The 21,832-nt window shown below is 41.5% G+C and overlaps 1 protein-coding gene across 1 annotated transcript in view; it reads left to right on the top strand.

The window, feature by feature from the left end:
- LOC121395755 (adhesion G protein-coupled receptor A2-like) overlaps positions 1 to 21,832 on the top strand; it is a 149,505-nt gene that overhangs the window by 53,642 nt on the left and 74,031 nt on the right. Inside the window, exon 3 of the mRNA XM_041570043.1 lies at positions 1,334 to 1,405. Coding sequence (XP_041425977.1) covers positions 1,334 to 1,405 — 72 coding nt within the window. The remainder of the gene's footprint in view (positions 1 to 1,333; positions 1,406 to 21,832) is intronic.

The following is a 21,832-nucleotide window of genomic DNA, read 5'->3' as shown; positions in this document are numbered from 1 at the left end:
GGGATCGTCATAAACAAAGCTGCTTGAGTTCTGCATGGCTGGGAAGTAAGGCGGGGGCTCCCCCTGCTGTTCATAAGTATGATTGTTTCCCTGCTCAGCAGTTAGGGACCATCTGACAATTCCTATCCACAACAGTAAATGAAGGGAGAATTTCACTGCATACAGTCAGGTTTCTTATAAAAACTGTACACATTTTTTAATTAAAGTATATTGGAGATAGGTTTCTTTTTCATTAAAGAAAGTAAAAATGGGATTTTATTTTTTGCCTTTACATGCTCTTTAAGGGTTTTTTTTAATTTCATGGTGTTACTGGTCCTAATTCAGGCATGACGTAAGGATTGCAATGAATTTCAGTCAGTCGGTACAGTTATAAGGGAATGTGTTAAGTTATGCTTCGTTTTCCCAAAACACCCCTATGCCAATAAATGACTTATTAGAAAAGTAGAGCAGTATGAACAAAAACGGGCATCAGGTGATGAACGAAAATTTCAATTTGGCAAAAAAATTTGCAAAACAGTGGAAACATTTGCAAAATGGCGAGAGGCATTGGGGTCAATGGATTTTTTTTGCATTATTTTCATGACAAATGCATTTGATTTAACGGCCATTTCCTTCATGTGTTTTTTTTTCCTTCCGCCAAATCCATTGCAGTCAATGGAGTCAATTTATTTTCCTAGCAAAGCAAAATGGGCGGCAAAATCCTAGTGCAGTTTCATGAAAGTTTTTTTTAATTTCACTAAAGATCTGTATCAGGTGAAAAAGATTGTCTCCTGCCTATTTTGACATTATGTTGTGCCAATGACTTTGCTTTTTTCTTTTAAAAAATGTTCCTTTATATGGGCATCACACGAGCACAGAGCATAACTATGTTTTTCTGATAATTATATTTTTATAATTAAATTTTTTTAATTTATTTTAAACTATTTTTAATTTGTTTTGCGAGACTGTAAGAATTTATTTGTATCTGTACTAATAATGTACTGTGCATTTTAACCAATAAAATGGGACTGGAATAGAGACTGGAATAGATGGGACAGTGTCTATAGTCAGTGCTGTTGAGAGAAAAGCAAAATTAGCCAACAAAACCACTCATCTCTAAAATCAGAAGAAGAAATCTATGTAGATATTCATAATTAGTGCTCAGGGTTTCTATAATGGACTGTAACATCATTAAAAGTCAATGTGCATGGTCTTGAAGCCATTGCAAGTCGTCCTCAATTCTACAGTTTGTGTTCATTTAATTATCTAAAAGTAAATAATGTTATATTTAAAGCATACATTCGATGATGAATTCATTTATAATCAATTACTGTTTCTCTAATTATGTCTCCAGAGATCTGAAGAATAACTTGATTAGCACCATTGAACCTGGGGCCTTGTATGGACTCACAGAACTGAGACGCCTGTAAGTGTTATTTCCGTATCAATCACTTTGGAAACTGTATTTGTATTGACATTTGTGGACATAAGAAAATGCAATACATTAAATAATTATTAAATAATACCATCATAGAAACCATTGTTAGCAAAATATATGTATTGCTCAATTAGCAGTAATAGTTATTCTCTAGTAGTGATGGGCGAATTTATTCGCCAGGCGCGAATTTGTGCCAAATGTCCGTGTTTTGACTCCAGCGAATAAATTCGCTAAATCGCCGGCTTCAAAACTGTATTTTTGCACGCTGTCGGCAATTCCAACCCCGGTGACAATTTCGACGCCAGCGAAAAATTACAGGTGCCCATTGACTTTAATGCGTGTTAAATTGATGTCGGTGTCTGAATTTTTCACAGTTTCGCGAGAGAATGGAAGAAATTCGTCCATCACTTCTCTAGTTTAATAATTTTAGTGTGGCCCTCATTCTTGTTCTACTCAGCACAGTGAACAGTCAAAAGTAAGTTATCTTAGGGTGTCGAGCAGAGGTTTGTTTTGGGTTCTTTTAATTGTGGTAGTTTAGAAGAATGCTTTACTAGGGGTGGGGGCCTGTGTTCCAGATTGATGTGTAGTTTAGTGATAGGCGAATTTGGGGCGCTTCGCAAAACAGTGAAAAATTTGCATAACTGCGCTCTGTTTTGGCGAAATTGTGCCGGCGTCCATTTTTTTTTTACGCCAGCGAATTTTCATGGCGGTTTCGCAAATTTATTTGCCGACGGCGAATCGAGGGAATTCGCTGTGAATTTGCGCATGCCGAATAAATTCTAGTGTAGTTGGGATATTGCTGTGGGTATCATCTCCTAGGGCAAGAGGTCCCAGGAGCAAGCTGTTATAGTTGCCCACTCTCACTTTCTCATCCAACACTGATCCAGAAGGTGCCTTTAAAAGCTGCGTGAATTATTTATGTATCTCACAAATATATGATTGTTAAAAACGCATTTAATAGTCCACTACTCAAAACCACTGGAAATGGAAGAGGTAAGCACCGCCCACCAGAAACAAAACACCCAAGAGTACGGATAAAAGGTGTCAAGAAGCATTCTTGTCTATAAGAACATTTACATTGTACAGGTATGGGTCCTGTTATCCAGAAATCTAGGGACCTGGGGTTTTCTGGATAAAGGACCTTTCTGTAATTGTGAACTTCATACCTTAAGTCAACTAGAACTTAATTAAAACATTAAATAAACCTAATAGGCTGGTTTTGCTTCCAATAACTACTAATTATATCTTAGTTTGGATCATTATTAAAGAAAAAAAGTAATCATTTATGAAAATTTGGGATTTTTTTTTTTTAGATAAAATGGAGTCTATTCATCCTGTGATTTAGAGCTTTCTGAAAAACAGGTTTCCAGATAACAGATCCCATACCTGTATAATATATATATATATATATATCCTTATAAACATCCTTGATAAAGGCCCGGATGCGGGCCGAAACGTTGGATGCACAGTGTGTATTGAATAAACACGTTTGATTGAAGAAAACGGTGTGCTGGTCCATTCTATGCATATATATATATATATAATATATATATATATATATATATATATATATATATATATATATATATATAATATATATATATATATATATATATATACGATGCCGGCACAACTCGTGTAAAATAGTACAGTGCCTGGGTGCAAAGCTGTGAAAATAGTATGCAGGCTCAATGGAAGCTCGCACACACAGGACTTATGCAGAAAAAAAGGTGTTTATTGAACAAAAGAGAACTGACGTTTCGGCTTTCCAAGATGGTGACCCCCTGTGACAAGTTTGATGTCCTGGATCATTGCTGCTATTGACATGCTGAAACTTTAGGCTGGTGCAATAAGTTAATTCTCCTTTAATAATTAGTGATGGGCGAATTTGTGCCGTTTCGTGGAAAAATTTGCGAATTTCGTGCAAAATTTGTGAAAGGGCGAAAAATTCACGAAACGGCGCCGGCGTCTCGTTTTCGACGCCGGCGTCCGTTTTTTGATGCCGGCGCCCGTTTCTGACGCCGGCGTCCGTTTTTTCAAAAAAAAAACAATTTTGACGAGGGCAAATTTTTGCAGCGAATTTTCGGGGGCGTTTCGCGAATTAATCACGCAAATTCGCCGCGAATTCGCGCCTGGCGAATAAAATCGCCCATCACTATTAATAATTTCTATTACTTCTTTTCCCATGCAAGGCAATGCACAACATACAGTTTGTACACTATTCACACCAGCAACCAATGGTACACTGCATTAACCCTTTAAGTGCCACAGAACGTAGAATCTACGTTCTGTGGATCAAAGGACCAAAGTGCCACAGATCGTAGATTCTACGTTCTGCAGCACTTCCGGGTTTGCGAGCGGAGGAGCGGCTGTTAGAGCCGCTCGCTCCGCTCCTTCACGATCCCCTGCCCCTAGACAACGAGCAGAGCAGGGGATCGTGTGGCCCCTGGGGCGCGATCGCCCAGGGGCCCCAAAGCAGCAGCAGGGACGCGTTTCCTATGCGTCCTGCTGCTGCCTGCGCCGCACTTCCGCCCAGCTCCGCCCCCACATGGCTGATGATCGTTGGAGCTGGAGATCTGCTGCGTGGGACCCTTTCTGATCGATCTGCAGCATCTACCCCAGGTAAGTGTAACATTTACACACACAAAAACACACAAACACACCAACACACACTTATTACAGTAATATACACTTACATTCACACTTACACACACTCACACATAGATTTTTGGGGATTGGGGGGGTCACACACACTCACAGCACCCATGTACACTTGCACACGCGCACATGCGCAAATAACATGCAATTTACCCGTTGTGCACACGCATATGTACATATATGGCTTTGTGGCTTTTTTTTTTTTTTTCTTATCGCATCGTCTCTTTTGGGCTAAAAAAAATGTTTTATTGCCGTTCCGAATAGCGTATTCGCTAACCGTACTGTGCAATAGCTTTTGTATGTTATTTTGGTGGTTATATTGCAATTTTGGGTATTTTGGTGCATTTTTAGCCATTTTATTGAATTTTTAGCCATTTTATTGCATTTTCAGCTCTGCATTTGTGTTGTTCACTTGTTTCTGCCCGTATATAATCGATTTGGCCCAGCTAAAATATTCAAACGGTAATTCTGGTGGCCGATTACACTAGTGTGAAAAAAAAAAAGCATTGATTTTGTGGTTTTATTAGTTTTGGTGATTTATTTGCATTTCACACTGTTCTGTGTTATTTTGTTTTGCCTATGTAAATTTTATCTACTATATATCCATTTGGGGTCTCTGTGCGCCACATAGTTTGGTATATCTATGCATATTGGCATCAAAGTGTTCAGTAGACCCCTGTCATTCATATTTAGGATGTTTTATGCTGATACGTTACGAAATGTGGGGCACATAATGGGGTTAAAATTCAAGCTTTGTGACGATTTTCAGAAATTTGATAAAAACCGTTATGTTCAGCATTGCTTTGCAGTTTGGCAGTTTGCTGTAGAAACACTTATTTACCCATTTTGGATTCGTCAGAATGTGTACTTTCTGAAAATATATGGTTTTCTGGGTCTCTGTTACTGTTAGGGGGGTCTAATGTCGCATAATACACACACCAGGTGCTTATATTGCAGCAGCCAGCGCGTCAGCTGTGAAAATGTCTATACATATTGTCATTTGGGGGTCTCTGTGCGCAACATAGTTTGGTATATCTATGCATATTGGGCATCAAAGTGTTCAGTAGACCCCTGGCGCTCATATTTAGGATGTTTATGCTGATAAGCTACGAAATGTGGGGCATATAATGGGGTAGAATTCAAGCTTTGTGACGATTTTCAGAAATTTGATAAAAAACCGTTATGTTCAGCATTGCTTTGCAGTTTGGCAGTTTGCAGTAGAAACACTTATTTACCCATATTGGATTCGTCAAAATGTGTACTTTCTGAAAATATATGGTTTTCTGGGGTCTCTGTGCTGTTAGGTGGTCTAATGTCGCATTAATACACACACTGGGTGGTTATATTGCAGCAGCCAGCGCGTTCAGCCGTGAAAATGTCTATACATATTGTCATTTGGGGTCTCTGTGCGCCACATAGTTTGGTATATCTATGCATATTGGGCATCAAAGTGTTCAGTAGACCCCATGCGCTCATATTTAGGATGTTTATGCTGATAAGTTACGAAATGTGGGCATATAATGGGTAAAATTCAAGCTTTGTGACGATGTTCAGAAATTTGATAAAAAACCGTTACGTTCAGCATTGCTTTGCAGTTTGACAGTTTGCAGTAGGAACACATATTTACCCATATTGGATTCGTCAAAATGTGTACTTTCTGAAAATATATGGTTTTTTTGGGGTCTCTGTACTGTTAGGGGGTCTAATGTCGCATATTACACACACCAGTGCTGTTTTGCAGCAGCCAGCGCGCATCAGCCGTGAAATGTATACACTATGTCATTTGGGGTCTCTGTGCGCCACATGTTTGGTATATCTATGCATATTGGCACAAGTGTTTAGTAGACCCCTGGCGTTCATATTCAGGATGTTTTATGCTGATAAGTTACGAAATGGGGCATATAATGGGCGTAAAATCAAGCTTTGTGACGATTTTCAGAAATTTGATAAAAACCGTTAGTTCACATTGCTTTGCAGTTGACAGTATGCAGTAGGAACACATATTTACCCATATTGGATTCGTCAGAATGTGTACTTTCCGAAAATATATGGTTTTCTGGGTCTCTGTACTGTTAGGGGGTCTAATGTCGCATATTAGACACACCGGGTGCTTATATTGCAGCAGCCAGCGCGCGTCAGCCGTGAAAATGTATACACTATTGTCATTTGGGGTCTCTGTGCGCCACATAGTTTGGTATATCTATGCATATTGGGCATCAAAGTGTTCAGTAGACCCCTGGCGTTCATATTCAGGATGTTTTATGCTGATAAGTTACGAAATGTGGGGCATATAATGGGGTAAAATTCAAGCTTTGTGACGATTTTCAGAAATTTGATAAAAACCGTTATGTTCAGCATTGCTTTGCAGTTTGGCAGTTTGCAGTAGAAACACTTATTTACCCATATTGGATTCGTCAGAATGTGTACTTTCTGAAAATATATGGTTTTCTGGGGTCTCTGTACTGTTAGGTGGTCTAATGTCGCATAATACACACACCGGGTGTTATATTGCTGCAGCCAGCGTGTCAGCCGTGAAAATGTCTATACATATTGTCATTTGTGGGTCTCTGTGCACCACATAGTTTGGTATATCTATGCATTTTGGGCATCAAAGTGTTCAGTAGACCCTGGCGCTCATATTTAGGATGTTTATGCTGATAAGTTACGAAATGTGGGCATATAATGGATAAATTTCAAGCTTTGTGACGATTTTCAGAAATTTGATAAAAACTGTTACGTTCAGCATTGCTTTGCAGTTTGACAGTTTGCAGTAGGAACACATATTTACCCATTTGGATTCGTCAGAATGTGTACTTTCTGAAAATATATGGTTTTCTGGGGTCTCTGTACTGTTAGGGGTCTAATGTCGCATATTACACACACCGGGTGCTTATATTGCAGCAGCCAGCGTGCGTCAGCCGTGAAAATGTATATACACTATTGTCATTTGGGGGTCTCTGTGCGCCACATAGTTTGGTATATCTATGCATATTGGGCATCAAGTGTTCAGTAGACCCCTGGCGTTCATATTCAGGATGTTTTATGCTGATAAGTTACGAAATGTGGGCATATAATGGGGTAAAATTCAAGCTTTGTGACGATTTTCAGAAATTTGATAAAAACCGTTACGTTCAGCATTGCTTTGCAGTTTGACAGTTTGCAGTAGGAACACATATTTACCATATTGGATTCGTCAGAATGTGTACTTTCTGAAAATATATGGTTTCTGGGGTCTCTGTACTGTTAGGTGGTCTAATGTCGCATAATACAACACCGGGTGGTTATATTGCAGCAGCCAGCGCGTCAGCCGTGAAAATGTCTATACATATTGTCATTTGGGGGTCTCTGTGCCCCACATAGTTTGGTATATCTATGCACATTGGGCATCAAACTGTTTAGTAGACCCCTATGTTTATATTAGGATGCTTTATGCTGGTAATGATACATGGACAATACGATGCTGGAAAGTTGAAGCTTTGAGGCAAATTTTCAGAAATATTTTACCAAAACCGCCAAATTTGGCAAAGCCTTGCGACTCAGTAGTTTGGGGCAGAAAGGCATGGGTACCCATTTTAGATTCTGTATAATGTGTACTTTCCAAAAATATATGGGTTTGGGGGGTAAACATATATTTCTGGTGTTTTTACCCCACAAAAATGCAGTCAATGTGTTGATTTTTCATTAGCTGAAGTTACCCACAGGACTATTTGTATGCGCTAACTTCATTTTGGGCCTCTAACTGCCATATACTTTGGTAAACCTATGCACAGTGGGCACCAAACTGTTTGGAAGACCCCTGGCAATCATATTTAGGGTGTTTTTTTTTGGTGCGTAACGATACGTGGGTGATATGGTGCTGAGAAGTTGAAGCTTTGAGGCAATTTTCAGATATTTCACCAAAACCGACAATTGTGGGAAAGCCTTGCGACTCAGTAGTTTGGAGCAGAAAGGCATGGGTACCCATTTTAGATTCGGTAGAATGTGTACTTTCCAAAAATATATGGGTTTGGGGGTAAACATATATTTCTGTGTTTTTACCCACAAAAATGCAGTCAATGTGTTGATTTTTCATTAGCTGAAGTTACCCACAGGACTATTTGTATGCGCTAACTTCATTTTGGGCCTCTAACTGCCATATACTTTGGTAAACCTATGCACAGGTGGGCACCAAACTGTTTGAGAGGACCCCTGGCAATCATATTTAGGGTGTTTTTTTTGGTGCGTAACGATACATGGGTGATATGGTGCTGAGAAGTTGAAGCTTTGAGGCAATTTTCAGATATTTCACCAAAACCGACAATTGTGGGAAAGCCTTGCGACTCAGTAGTTTGGAGCAGAAAGGCATGGGTACCCATTTTAGATTCGGTAGAATGTGTACTTTCCAAAAATATATGGGTTTGGGGGGTAACATATATTTCTGTGTTTTTACCCCACAAAAATGCAGTCAATGTGTTGATTTTTCATTAGCTGAAGTTACCCACAGGACTATTTGTATGCGCTAACTTCATTTTGGGGCCTCTAACTGCCATATACTTTGTAAACCTATGCACAGTGGGCACCAAACTGTTTGGAGGACCCCTGGCAATCATATTTAGGGTGTTTTTTTTTTTGGTGCGTAACGATACATGGGTGATATGGTGCTGAGAAGTTGAAGCTTTGAGGCAATTTTCAGATATTTCACCAAAACCGACAATTGTGGGAAAGCCTTGCGACTCAGTAGTTTGGAGCAGAAAGGCATGGTACCCATTTAGATTCGGTTAGAATGTGTACTTTCCAAAAATATATGGGTTTGGGGGGTAAACATATATTTCTGTGTTTTTACCCCACAAAAATGCAGTCAATGTGTTGATTTTTCATTAGCTGAAGTTACCCACAGGACTATTTGTATGCGCTAACTTCATTTTGGGGCCTCTAACTGCCATATACTTTGGTAAACCTATGCACAGTGGCACCAAACTGTTTGGAGGACCCCTGGCAATCATATTTAGGGTGTTTTTTTTTGGTGCGTAACGATACATGGGTGATATGGTGCTGAGAAGTTGAAGCTTTGAGGAAATTTTCAGATATTTCACCAAAACCGACAATTGTGGGAAAGCCTTGCGACTCAGTAGTTTGGAGCAGAAAGGCATGGGTACCCATTTTAGATTCGGTAGAATGTGTACTTTCCAAAAATATATGGGTTTGGGGGTAAACATATATTTCTGTGTTTTTACCCACAAAAATGCAGTCAATGTGTTGATTTTTCATTAGATGAAGTTACCCACAGGACTATTTGTATGCGCTAACTTCATTTTGAGGCCTCTAACTGCCAGATACTTTGGTAAACCTATGAACAATGGCCACCAAACTGTTTGGAGGAACCCTGGCAATCATATTTAGGTGTTTTTTCTTGGTGCGTAACGATACATGGGTGATATGGTGCTGAGAAGTTGAAGCTTTGAGGCAATTTTCAAATATTTCACCAAAACCGACAATTGTGGGAAAGCCTTGCGACTCAGTAGTTTTGGAACAGAAAGGCATGGTACCCATTTTAGATTCTGTAGAATGTGAACTTTCCAAAAATATATGGGTTTTGGGGGTAAACATATTTTCTGTGTTTTTACCCCACAAAAATGCAGTCAATGTGTTGATTTTTCATTAGCTGAAGTTACCCACGGGACTGTTTGTATGCGCTAACTTCATTTTGGGGCCTCTAAATGCCAGATACTTTGGTAAACTTATGAACAATGGCCACCAAAATGTTCAGAGGAACCCTGGCAATCATATTTAGGGTGCTTTTTCTTAGTACGTAATGATACATGGGTGATATGGTGCTGAGAAGTTGAAGCTTTGAGGCAATTTTCAGATATTTCACCAAAAACCGACAATTGTGGGAAGGCCTTGCGACTCAGTAGTTTGGAGCAGAAAGGCATGGGTACCCATTTTAGATTCTGTAGAATGTGTACTTTCCAAAAATATATGGGTTTTGGGGGGTAAACATATATTTCTGTGTTTTACCCCCACAAAAATGCAGTCAATGTGTTGATTTCTCATTAGATGAAGTTACTCACGGACTGTTTGTATGCGCTAACTTCATTTTGGGGCCTCTAAATGCCAGATACTTTGGTAAACTTATGAACAATGGCCACCAAAATGTTCAGAGGAACCCTGCAATCATATTTAGGGTGCTTTTCTTAGTACGTAATGATACATGGGTGAATATGTGCTGGGAAGTTGAAGTTTTGAGGCAATTTTCAGATATTTCACCAAAACCGACAATTTTGGGAAAGCCTTGCGACTCAGTAGTTTGAGCAGAAAGGCATGGGTACCCATTTTAGATTCTGTAGAATGTGTTCTTTCCAAAAATATATGGGTTTGGGGGTAAACATATATTTCTGTGTTTTTACCCACAAAAAATGCAGTCAATGTGTTGATTTCTCAGTAGCTGAAGTAAAGTCCTGAACAATTTGGATGCCGCTAACTTCATATTTGTGTCTCTAAATGCCAGATACTTTGGTAAACCTATGCATAAGGAATATCAAACTGTTCAGTGGACCCCTGGCAATCATATTTCAGGTGCTTTTTCTTGGTACGTAATATAGTTTGGGATATGCGGAGCAGCAAAATAAAACCTTTGAAATGATTTTTCAAAATTTTGAATTTTATTTTGAAAAACCGCTATGTTCAGACAAGCTTTTCTGTTTGGTAGTTGGGAGTAGAGAGACATAGTTACCCATTTTGTAATCGGCAGAATGTGTACTTTTCAAAAATGTATGGTTTTCTGGGGTAAACCTATGGTTTCAGGATTTTTTGCCTTGGAATCTAAAGCATGCCGTTTTCTGCCTTAGTGCTTTCAAAATTCAGTAATATACTGCCGGGAGTTTTTGCTGTACAGAAATCCTAAATCTCCCTAAAACTATACATATCTGGTATTGGCACGTTCGAGAGACATAAGGCTTTCCAAATCAGTTGGATTTTCATCTGTAAAATGAAATATTTTTCTGGTATAAATTGATATACAATGAAAAATGTAATTTTTCATTTTTTTTTGTTATTTAGCACTATAAATTTTTTGCACAGGTGGAAATACATGAAAACTCAGGCAGATTTAGAAAGCTCAGTTTCTACCGAAAAAAACAATGTATAGTTTTCCTAGGTAAACTATAGGTTTCCCCTCAGAAAATGCCCCTAAAGTGAGAGAGCACAAAATGCTTAAAAACGGCTGGCATTTCGCGTAACCAAAATGTGAAATTCTGCTGGCACTTAAAGGGTTAATGCCCATACAAAGTAGAGATGTCGCGAACTGTTCGCCGGCGAACTTGTTCGCGCGAACATCGGGTGTTCGCGCTCGCCGGAAGTTCGCGAACGTCGCGCGACGTTCGCCATTTTGGGTTCGCCATTGTTGGCGCTTTTTTTTGCCCTCTCACCCCAGACCAGCAGGTACATGGCAGCCAATCAGGAAGCTCTCCCTGGACCACTCCCCTTCCCTATAAAAACCGAAGCCCTGCAGCGTTTTTTCACTCTGCCTGTGTGTGCTGAAGAGATAGTGTAGGGAGAGAGCTGCTGCCTGTTAGTGATTTCAGGGACAGTTGAAAGTTTGCTGGCTAGTAATCGTTTTGATACTGCTCTGTTATTGGAGGGACAGAAGTCTGCAGGGGTTTGAGGGACATTTAAGCTTAGGTAGCTTTGCTGGCTAGTAATCTACCTTCTACTGCAGTGCTCTGTATGTAGCTGCAGTGGGCAGCTGTCCTGCTTCTGATCTCATCTGCTGACTGCTGCAATAACAGTAGTCCTTGTAAGGACTGCTTTTATTTATTTTTTTGTTGTTTTACTACTACTACTACTACTACTACTATAAGAGCCCAGTGCTATTAGTCTAGCAGTGTTGGGGAGTGGACTGGTGTGCTAATCTGCTGCTCCTAGTAGTTCAGCAGCACCAACTTTAATTTTTTTTTTTTAATATTCATTTTTTTTATTTTACTTTTTTTATTTTACTACCGCTGTAGTAGTGTATAAGTTGACCTTTTAGGCATTATTTGCCCTGTAGGCATTATTTGCACACTGTTTTCTTCAACCCGCCATCGAGCTGTGTGACCTTGTTCACATTCTGTCTAAATATCCATAATATTACCGTCTCCAGAAAAAACACCGGAGTCACTTTTTTCAAGCAGCCATAATATATTTTACGTAATCCGTATCCACCGCTGTAGTAGTGTATACGTTGGCCTTGTAGGCATTATTTGCACACTGTTTTCTTCAACCCGCCATCGAGCTGTGTGACCTTGTTCACATTCTGTCTAAATATCCATAATATTACCGTCTCCAGAAAAAACACCGGAGTCACTTTTTTCAAGCAGCATTCATATATTTTACGTAATCCGTATCCACCGCTGTAGTAGTGTATACGTTGGCCTTGTAGGCATTATTTGCACACTGTTTTCTTCAACCCGCCATCGAGCTGTGTGACCTTGTTCACATTCTGTCTAAATATCCATAATATTACCGTCTCCAGAAAAAAACACCGGAGTCACTTTTTTCAAGCAGCATTCATATATTTTACGTAATCCGTATCCACCGCTGTAGTAGTGTATACGTTGGCCTTGTAGGCATTATTTGCACACTGTTTTCTTCAACCCGCCATCGAGCTGTGTGACCTTGTTCACATTCTGTCTAAATATCCATAATATTACCGTCTCCAGAAAAAACACCGGAGTCACTTTTTTCAAGCAGCATTCATATATTTTACGTAATCCGTATCCACCGCTGTAGTAGTGTATACGTTGACCTTGTAGGCATTATTTGCACACTGTTTTCTTCAACCCGCCATCGAGCTGTGTGAGCTTGTTCACATTTTGTCTAAATATTGATAATATTATCGTCTCTAGAAAAACCACTTGAGTTACTTTTTTCAAGCAGCATTCATATATTTTACGTAATCCGTATCCACCGCTGTAGTAGTGTATACGTTGGCCTTGTAGGCATTATTTGCACACTGTTTTCTTCAACCCGCCATCGAGCTGTGTGACCTTGTTCACATTCTGTCTAAATATCCATAATATTACCGTCTCCAGAAAAAACACCGGAGTCACTTTTTTCAAGCAGCATTCATATATTTTACGTAATCCGTATCCACCGCTGTAGTAGTGTATACGTTGACCTTGTAGGCATTATTTGCACACTGTTTTCTTCAACCCGCCATCGAGCTGTGTGAGCTTGTTCACATTTTGTCTAAATATTGATAATATTATCGTCTCTAGAAAAACCACTTGAGTTACTTTTTTTCAAGCAGCATTCATATATTTTACGTAATCCGTATCCACCGCTGTAGTAGTGTATACGTTGGCCTTGTAGGCATTATTTGCACACTGTTTTCTTCAACCCGCCATCGAGCTGTGTGACCTTGTTCACATTTTGTCTAAATATTGATAATATTATCGTCTCTAGAAAAACCACTTGAGTTACTTTTTTTCAAGCAGCATTCATATATTTTACGTAATCCGTATCCACCGCTGTAGTAGTGTATACGTTGACCTTGTAGGCATTATTTGCACACTGTTTTTCTTCAACCCGCCATCGAGCTGTGTGAGCTTGTTCACATTTTGTCTAAATATTGATAATATTATCGTCTCTAGAAAAACCACTTGAGTTACTTTTTTTCAAGCAGCATTCATATATTTACGTAATCCGTATCCACCGCTGTAGTAGTGTATACGTTGACCTTGTAGGCATTATTTGCACACTGTTTTCTTCAACCCGCCATCGAGCTGTGTGTATTATCGTTTCCAGAAAAACCAACTGAGTTTTTGTTGTTGTTGTTGTTTTTTTAAAAATAATGCCAGGCAAAGGCAGGCCGCCACGCAGAGGCCGTGCTAGGGGCCGTGCTGCTATGCAATCCTGTGGCCCTAGCAAATTGCCCAGTTTTAAAAAGCCAATGACCCTGAACTCCCAAAATGCTGAAGAGGTAGTTGACTGGCTTACACAGCACACCCCATCCTCTACCGTTTCTAACTTTACCACAACATCCTCCTCATCCTCCACTGCTATGGCCACCCCACGTAACACTTCCTCCACCACCGGTGCCCCTTCTTCACTGGGGTCAGAGGAGTTATTTTCCAATGAGTTTCTTGAACTGAGTAATGCGCAACCATTATTGCCAGAAGAAGATGAAGGAGATGAGGACCTTACACCAGATTTAATTCTGGCAGAGAACACGATAGAGATGGACATAATGAGTGATGAGGAGGAGGTCCCCGCTGCTGCTTCCTTCTGTGATGTGTCAGAAGAAATTGATGCATCTGAGGAGAATGATGATGAGGAGATTGATGTTTTGTGGGTGCCTAGTAGAAGAGAGCAAGAGGAGGGTAGTTCAGATGGAGAGACGGAGAGTCAGAGAGGCAGTAGGAGAATAAGACTTAGAAGAAGCAGGGAGGACAGCCCGCAGGGATCAGTAGGGCAACAACATGTATCGGCACCTGTGTTCAGCCGGCCAACGCACCCGCCATTGCCGCCAATACCGCCAACTCCGCAACTTCTACTGTTACCGCCAGATCGCACACTTCCAAAAAGTCAGCAGTGTGGGATTTTTTTAATGTGTGTGCCTCTGACAAAAGCATTGTAATTTGCAATGAGTGCAGTCAGAAACTGAGCCTTGGTAAGCCCAACAGCCACATAGGTACAACTTCTATGCGAAGGCACATGAGCGGCAAGCACAAAGCACTTTGGGAGCAACACCTCAAAGGCAACAGGCAAACTAAAAGCCACACTCCTTCTGGTCCAGCATCTTACTGCTCTACCTCTGCTCTCCTTGACCCGTCTGAACCACCCTCCACTCCGCCTTCCACCTTGACCACCTGTTCCCATTCCCAGTCATCTGCCACCAGCCAAGTTTCTGTGAAGGCCATGTTTGAGCGTAAGAAGCCAATGTCTGACTGTCACCCCCTTGCCCGGCGTCTGACAGCTGGCTTGTCTGCACTCTTAGCCCGCCAGCTTTTACCATACCAGCTGGTGGACTCTGAGGCCTTCCGCAAATTTGTAGCAATTGGGACACCGCAGTGGAAGGTACCCAGCCGCAATTTTTTTTCTAAAAAGGGAATACCACACCTGTACCAACATGTGCAGAGCCAAGTTACCGCATCTCTGTCACTTAGTGTTGGGCCAAAGGTCCATATGACTACTGACGCATGGTCCTCCAAGCATGGTCAGGGCAGGTATGTCACCTACACTGCCCACTGGGTGAACTTGGTAATGGCTGGAAGCAGGGAATGGGTAGCTCAACAACAACAGTGGAGTTGGTGTCACCGCCACGGATTGCACGCGGTTCTGCCACCACCTCTACTCCTCCATCGCTCTCTACCTCGTCTTCTTCTTCTTCTTACTCTGCTGCTGGGTCCTCCTTCTCCTCCTCCACACCTGTGCACCCCCAGCTCCCCCTAGGCTATTCGACGTGCCAGGTACGCCGTTGTCACGCTGTCTTGGGGATGACGTGCCTGGAAAGCAAAAACCATACCGGATCTGTACTCCTGTCATCTCTGCAGTCACAGGCCGATCGGTGGCTGACCCCACACCAACTGCAGATCGGAAAAGTGGTGTGTGACAATGGAAGCAATCTGTTGGCAGCGTTGAGACTAGGCAATTTAACACATGTGCCCTGCATGGCACATGTGTTAAATTTAATAGTCCAACGTTTTGTCTCCAAGTACCCAGGATTCCAGGACGTTCTCACCCAGTCCAGAAAGGTGTCGGCCCATTTCAGGCGTTCCTACACAGCCATGGCACGCCTTGCTGACATTCAGCAGCGCTACAACATGCCAGTCAGGCATTTGATTTCTGACAGCCAGACTCGCTGGAATTCAACGCTCCTTATGTTGGAACGTCTGCTGCAACAACAAAGGGCCGTCAACGAGTACCTTTTTGAACTGGGTGGTAGGACTGGATCTGCACAGCTGGGGATTTTTTCCCCCGTTACTGGGTGCTTATGCGCGATGCCTGCAGGCTCATGCGACCTTTTGAAGAGGTGACAAATATGGTCAGTCGCACCGAAGGCACCATCAGCGACCTAATACCCTTCGCTTTATTCCTGGAGCGTGCCGTGCGACGAGTGACAGATGAGGCTGTAGACCAGCGTGACGAGGAGCTGGAAGCGCACGATTTCTGGTCGGAATCACCAGAACGAACCCAGGCACCTGCTGCAACGCAGGGAGAGGTGCCAGAAGTGGAGTCAGAGGAGGAAGGTGGCTTTGTGGAGGAGGAGGAGGAGGACCAACAGGAGCAGGCTTCCCAGGGGGCTAGTGGTGACCTTTTGGGGACCCCTGGTCTTGTACGTGGCTGGGGGGAGGAGACCGTGGATGATGCAGTCCTTGATAATGAGGAAGCGGAGATGGATAGCTCTGCATCCAACCTTGTGAGAATGGGGTCTTTCATGCTGTCATGCCTGTTGAAGGACCCCCGTATCAAGAGGCTTAAGGAGAAGGACCTGTACTGGGTCGCAACGCTACTAGACCCTCGGTACAAGCATAAAGTGTCAGAAATGTTACCAACATACCACAAGTCCGAAAAGATGCGGCATTTACAAACCAGCCTGCAAAACATGTTGTACAATGCTTTTAAGGGTGATGTCACTTCAGGAACTCATCAACATTCCAGGGGCAGAGGTGCCAGTAATCCTGCCACGAGCACACCTGCAAGGACAAAGCCCTTTGGCCAGTCTGTAACGTCAGACATGCAAATGTTTTTCTGTCCAAGGCAGCGCCAAACCCTTCTGGATCCACCCTCAAAGAACGCCTCGACCGGCAGGTAGCGGACTACCTGGCATTAACTGCAGATATCGACACTCTGAGGAGCGATGAACCCTGGACTACTGGGTGCGCAGGCTTGATCTGTGGCCAGAGCTGTCACAATTTGCCATGAACCTCTTGTCTTGCCCAGCCTCAAGTGTGCTCTCAGAAAGGACCTTCAGTGCAGCAGGAGGGATTGTAACTGAGAAGAGAACTCGCCTAGGTCACAAAAGTGTCGATTACCTGACCTTTATTAAAATGAATGAGGGGTGGATCTCGGAGGGTTACTGCACGCCGGAAGACTTGTTCTGACTTCTATGCAGCTGTCCTTCTCTTCAAGCCTCATGACTCCACACACAGCTGTCCTTTAGCGTCCTCCTCCTCCCTCCGCCACCGTTACAAACTAGGGTGCAAACCCTACTGGTTTAATTTTTTCTGGCCTCTGTGCTTCAGTGGCTGCAACCAAAAAAACTGGGCAAACAATGTCTACAAGGTCAACGTATGGCAAAAAATGACTATTTTCAGCATTTATATGGCATATTTTTTCTGGCAACTGTGCTTCAGTGGCTGCAACCAAAAAAATGCATATTTTCTGCATTTATATGGCATAATTTTTCTGGCCTCTGTGCTTCAGTGGCTGCGTCCAAAAAAATGCATATTTTCTGCATTTATATGGCATAATTTTTCTGGCCTCTGTGCTTCAGTGGCTGCAACCAAAAAAATGCATATTTTCTGCATTTATATGGCATAATTTTTCTGGCCTCTGTGCTTCAGTGGCTGCAACCAAAAAAAATTATATTTTCAGCATTTATATGGCATAATTTTTCTGTCAACTGTGCTTCAGTGGCTGCAACCAAAAAAATTTATATTTTCAGCATTTATATGGCATAATTTTTCTGGCCTCTGTGCTTCAGTGGCTGCAACCAAAAAAATTTATATTTTCAGCATTTATATGGCATAATTTTTCTGGCAACTGTGCTTCAGTGGCTGCGACCAAAAAAATGACTATTTTCAGCATTTATATGGCATATTTTTTCTGGCCTCTGTGCTTCAGTGGCTGCGGCCAAAAAAACTGGGCAAACAATGCCTACAAGGTCAACGACGTTGACCTTGTAGGCATTGTTTGCCCAGTTTTTTTGGCCGCAGCCACTGAAGCACAGAGGCCAGAAAAAATATGCCATATAAATGCTGAAAATAGTCATTTTTTGCCATACGTTGACTCAACGTATATGGCAAAAAATGACTATTTTCAGCATTTATATGGCATATTTTTTCTGGCAACTGTGCTTCAGTGGCTGCGACCAAAAAAATGCATATTTTCTGCATTTATATGGCATAATTTTTCTGGCCTCTGTGCTTCAGTGGCTGCAACCAAAAAATTTATATTTTCAGCATTTATATGGCATAATTTTTCTGTCAACTGTGCTTCAGTGGCTGCGACCAAAAAAATGCATATTTTCTGCATTTATATGGCATAATTTTTCTGGCCTCTGTGCTTCAGTGGCTGCAACCAAAAAAATTTATATTTTCAGCATTTATATGGCATAATTTTTCTGGCAACTGTGCTTCAGTGGCTGCGTCCAAAAAAACTGGGCAAACAATGTCTACAAGGTCAACGTATGGCGAAAAATGACTATTTTCAGCATTTATATGGCATATTTTTTCTGGCAACTGTGCTTCAGTGGCTGCGTCCAAAAAAACTGGGCAAACAATGCCTACAAGGTCAACGTATGGCAGTTGTTTAAAGAGAACAGTAGATTACTAGCCAGCAAAGCTACCTAAGCTAAAATGTCCCTCAAATCCCTGCAGACTTCTGTCCCTCCAATACAGAGCAGTATCAAGCAGATTACTAGCCAGCAAGCTTACTATCATCTGTCCCTGAAATCACTAACAGCTCTCCCCTACACTATCTCTTCCAAGCACACACAGGCAGATTTTTCAGATACATTTTTGCCCTTGATCCCCCTCTGGCATGCCACTGTCCAGGTCGTTGCACCCTTTAAACAACTTTAAAATCATTTTTCTGGCCAGAAATGTCTTTTCTAGATGTTAAAGTTCGCCTTCCCATTGAAGTCTATGGGGTTCGCGAACCGTTCGCGAACCGCTCGCATTTTTGCGCAAGTTCGCGAATATGTTCGCGAACTTTTTTTCCGACGTTCGCTACATCCCTAATACAAAGATGTCACCTTGTGGGTTCTTAAATGATTTTGATTCTCCTTAGCTCTGCTAAAGCTTTCCAAAACTAAAAGCAGTCATTTATAGTATCATGCATGTTGAAAACCATGGAAAATATAAAGAATTGTTTCAAGAATAACTTCTAGGCAAGGTTGAAAGATGTAGACATTGATATTTTGAGACAACTGGCTGCAGGGGTCAGTGACCCCCAGTTGTAAGCTGAAAAGAAACAAAAAAAGGAAGGCAAATAATTAAAAAAAAAACTGTAAAACATAAACAATGAAGACCAACTGCAAACTGAGCAAAAGCAATGGCCAGTTGCTGCAACTCACACAGCATGAAGTAAAAATAGGATGTGGGAGCTCTCTAAAAAATATAAATATTTCAAAAACTGTAAGAAAGAATAAACATAGGCTATTTGTAGAGCAGATTTATGAACATCCAGTACTGTTAGTTTATTTTTTTTATTACAGCAACAAGCAGGACATTATTGTCAGAACATGCACTTCTTTGTTGTTTCCCAAATATTCCGTTGACGATCTATACTATTGTTTTTCGCACTCTTTCTTTGCCTGCTTCTATCAGCCTACCTAGAGTACAATCTGAAAATCAGCAAGTGTGACTGTGCATTAGAGATTTCTCCTTGCAGATCTATTCCTCTATTGTTCTGACTTATTTATTTTCAAGCCAATTAACAGCGGAATGAACAGTAGAGATGTCGCGAACTGTTCGCCGGCGAACTTGTTCGCGCGAACATCGGGTGTTCGCGCTCGCCGGAAGTTCGCGAACGTCGCGCGACGTTCGCCATTTTGGGTTCGCCATTGTTGGCGCTTTTTTTTGCCCTCTCACCCCAGACCAGCAGGTACATGGCAGCCAATCAGGAAGCTTTCCCCTGGACCACTCCCCTTCCCTATAAAAACCGAAGCCCTGCAGCGTTTTTTCACTCTGCCTGTGTGTGCTGAAGAGATAGTGTAGGGAGAGAGCTGCTGCCTGTTAGTGATTTCAGGGACAGTTGAAAGTTTGCTGGCTAGTAATCGTTTTGATACTGCTCTGTTATTGGAGGGACAGAAGTCTGCAGGGGTTTGAGGGACATTTAAGCTTAGGTAGCTTTGCTGGCTAGTAATCTACCTTCTACTGCAGTGCTCTGTATGTAGCTGCAGTGGGCAGCTGTCCTGCTTCTGATCTCATCTGCTGACTGCTGCAATAACAGTAGTCCTTGTAAGGACTGCTTTTATTTATTTTTTTGTTGTTTTACTACTACTACTACTACTACTACTACTATAAGAGCCCAGTGCTATTAGTCTAGCAGTGTTGGGGAGTGGGACTGGTGTGCTAATCTGCTGCTCCTAGTAGTTCAGCAGCACCAACTTTAATTTTTTTTTTTTAATATTCATTTTTTTTTATTTTACTTTTTTTTATTTTACTACCGCTGTAGTAGTGTATAAGTTGACCTTTTAGGCATTATTTGCCCTGTAGGCATTATTTGCACACTGTTTTCTTCAACCCGCCATCGAGCTGTGTGACCTTGTTCACATTCTGTCTAAATATCCATAATATTACCGTCTCCAGAAAAAACACCGGAGTCACTTTTTTCAAGCAGCCATAATATATTTTACGTAATCCGTATCCACCGCTGTAGTAGTGTATACGTTGGCCTTGTAGGCATTATTTGCACACTGTTTTCTTCAACCCGCCATCGAGCTGTGTGACCTTGTTCCCATTCTGTCTAAATATCCATAATATTACCGTCTCCAGAAAAAACACCGGAGTCACTTTTTTCAAGCAGCATTCATATATTTTACGTAATCCGTATCCACCGCTGTAGTAGTGTATACGTTGGCCTTGTAGGCATTATTTGCACACTGTTTTCTTCAACCCGCCATCGAGCTGTGTGACCTTGTTCACATTCTGTCTAAATATCCATAATATTACCGTCTCCAGAAAAAACACCGGAGTCACTTTTTTCAAGCAGCATTCATATATTTTACGTAATCCGTATCCACCGCTGTAGTAGTGTATACGTTGGCCTTGTAGGCATTATTTGCACACTGTTTTCTTCAACCCGCCATCGAGCTGTGTGACCTTGTTCACATTCTGTCTAAATATCCATAATATTACCGTCTCCAGAAAAAACACCGGAGTCACTTTTTTCAAGCAGCATTCATATATTTTACGTAATCCGTATCCACCGCTGTAGTAGTGTATACGTTGGCCTTGTAGGCATTATTTGCACACTGTTTTCTTCAACCCGCCATCGAGCTGTGTGACCTTGTTCACATTCTGTCTAAATATCCATAATATTACCGTCTCCAGAAAAAACACCGGAGTCACTTTTTTCAAGCAGCCATAATATATTTTACGTAATCCGTATCCACCGCTGTAGTAGTGTATACGTTGACCTTGTAGGCATTATTTGCACAGTGTTTTCTTCAACCCGCCATCGAGCTGTGTGAGCTTGTTCACATTTTGTCTAAATATTGATAATATTATCGTCTCTAGAAAAACCACTTGAGTTACTTTTTTTCAAGCAGCATTCATATATTTTACGTAATCCGTATCCACCGCTGTAGTAGTGTATACGTTGACCTTGTAGGCATTATTTGCACACTGTTTTCTTCAACCCGCCATCGAGCTGTGTGAGCTTGTTCACATTTTGTCTAAATATTGATAATATTATCGTCTCTAGAAAAACCACTTGAGTTACTTTTTTTCAAGCAGCATTCATATATTTTACGTAATCCGTATCCACCGCTGTAGTAGTGTATACGTTGACCTTGTAGGCATTATTTGCACAGTGTTTTCTTCAACCCGCCATCGAGCTGTGTGAGCT

This window comes from Xenopus laevis, chromosome 7L (genome assembly GCF_017654675.1).
Source record: "Xenopus laevis strain J_2021 chromosome 7L, Xenopus_laevis_v10.1, whole genome shotgun sequence".
In the NCBI taxonomy this organism is placed as follows: domain Eukaryota; kingdom Metazoa; phylum Chordata; class Amphibia; order Anura; family Pipidae; genus Xenopus; species Xenopus laevis.
Note: the sequence above shows the minus strand (reverse complement) of the source record. Positions and strands in the feature narration are given on the sequence as shown.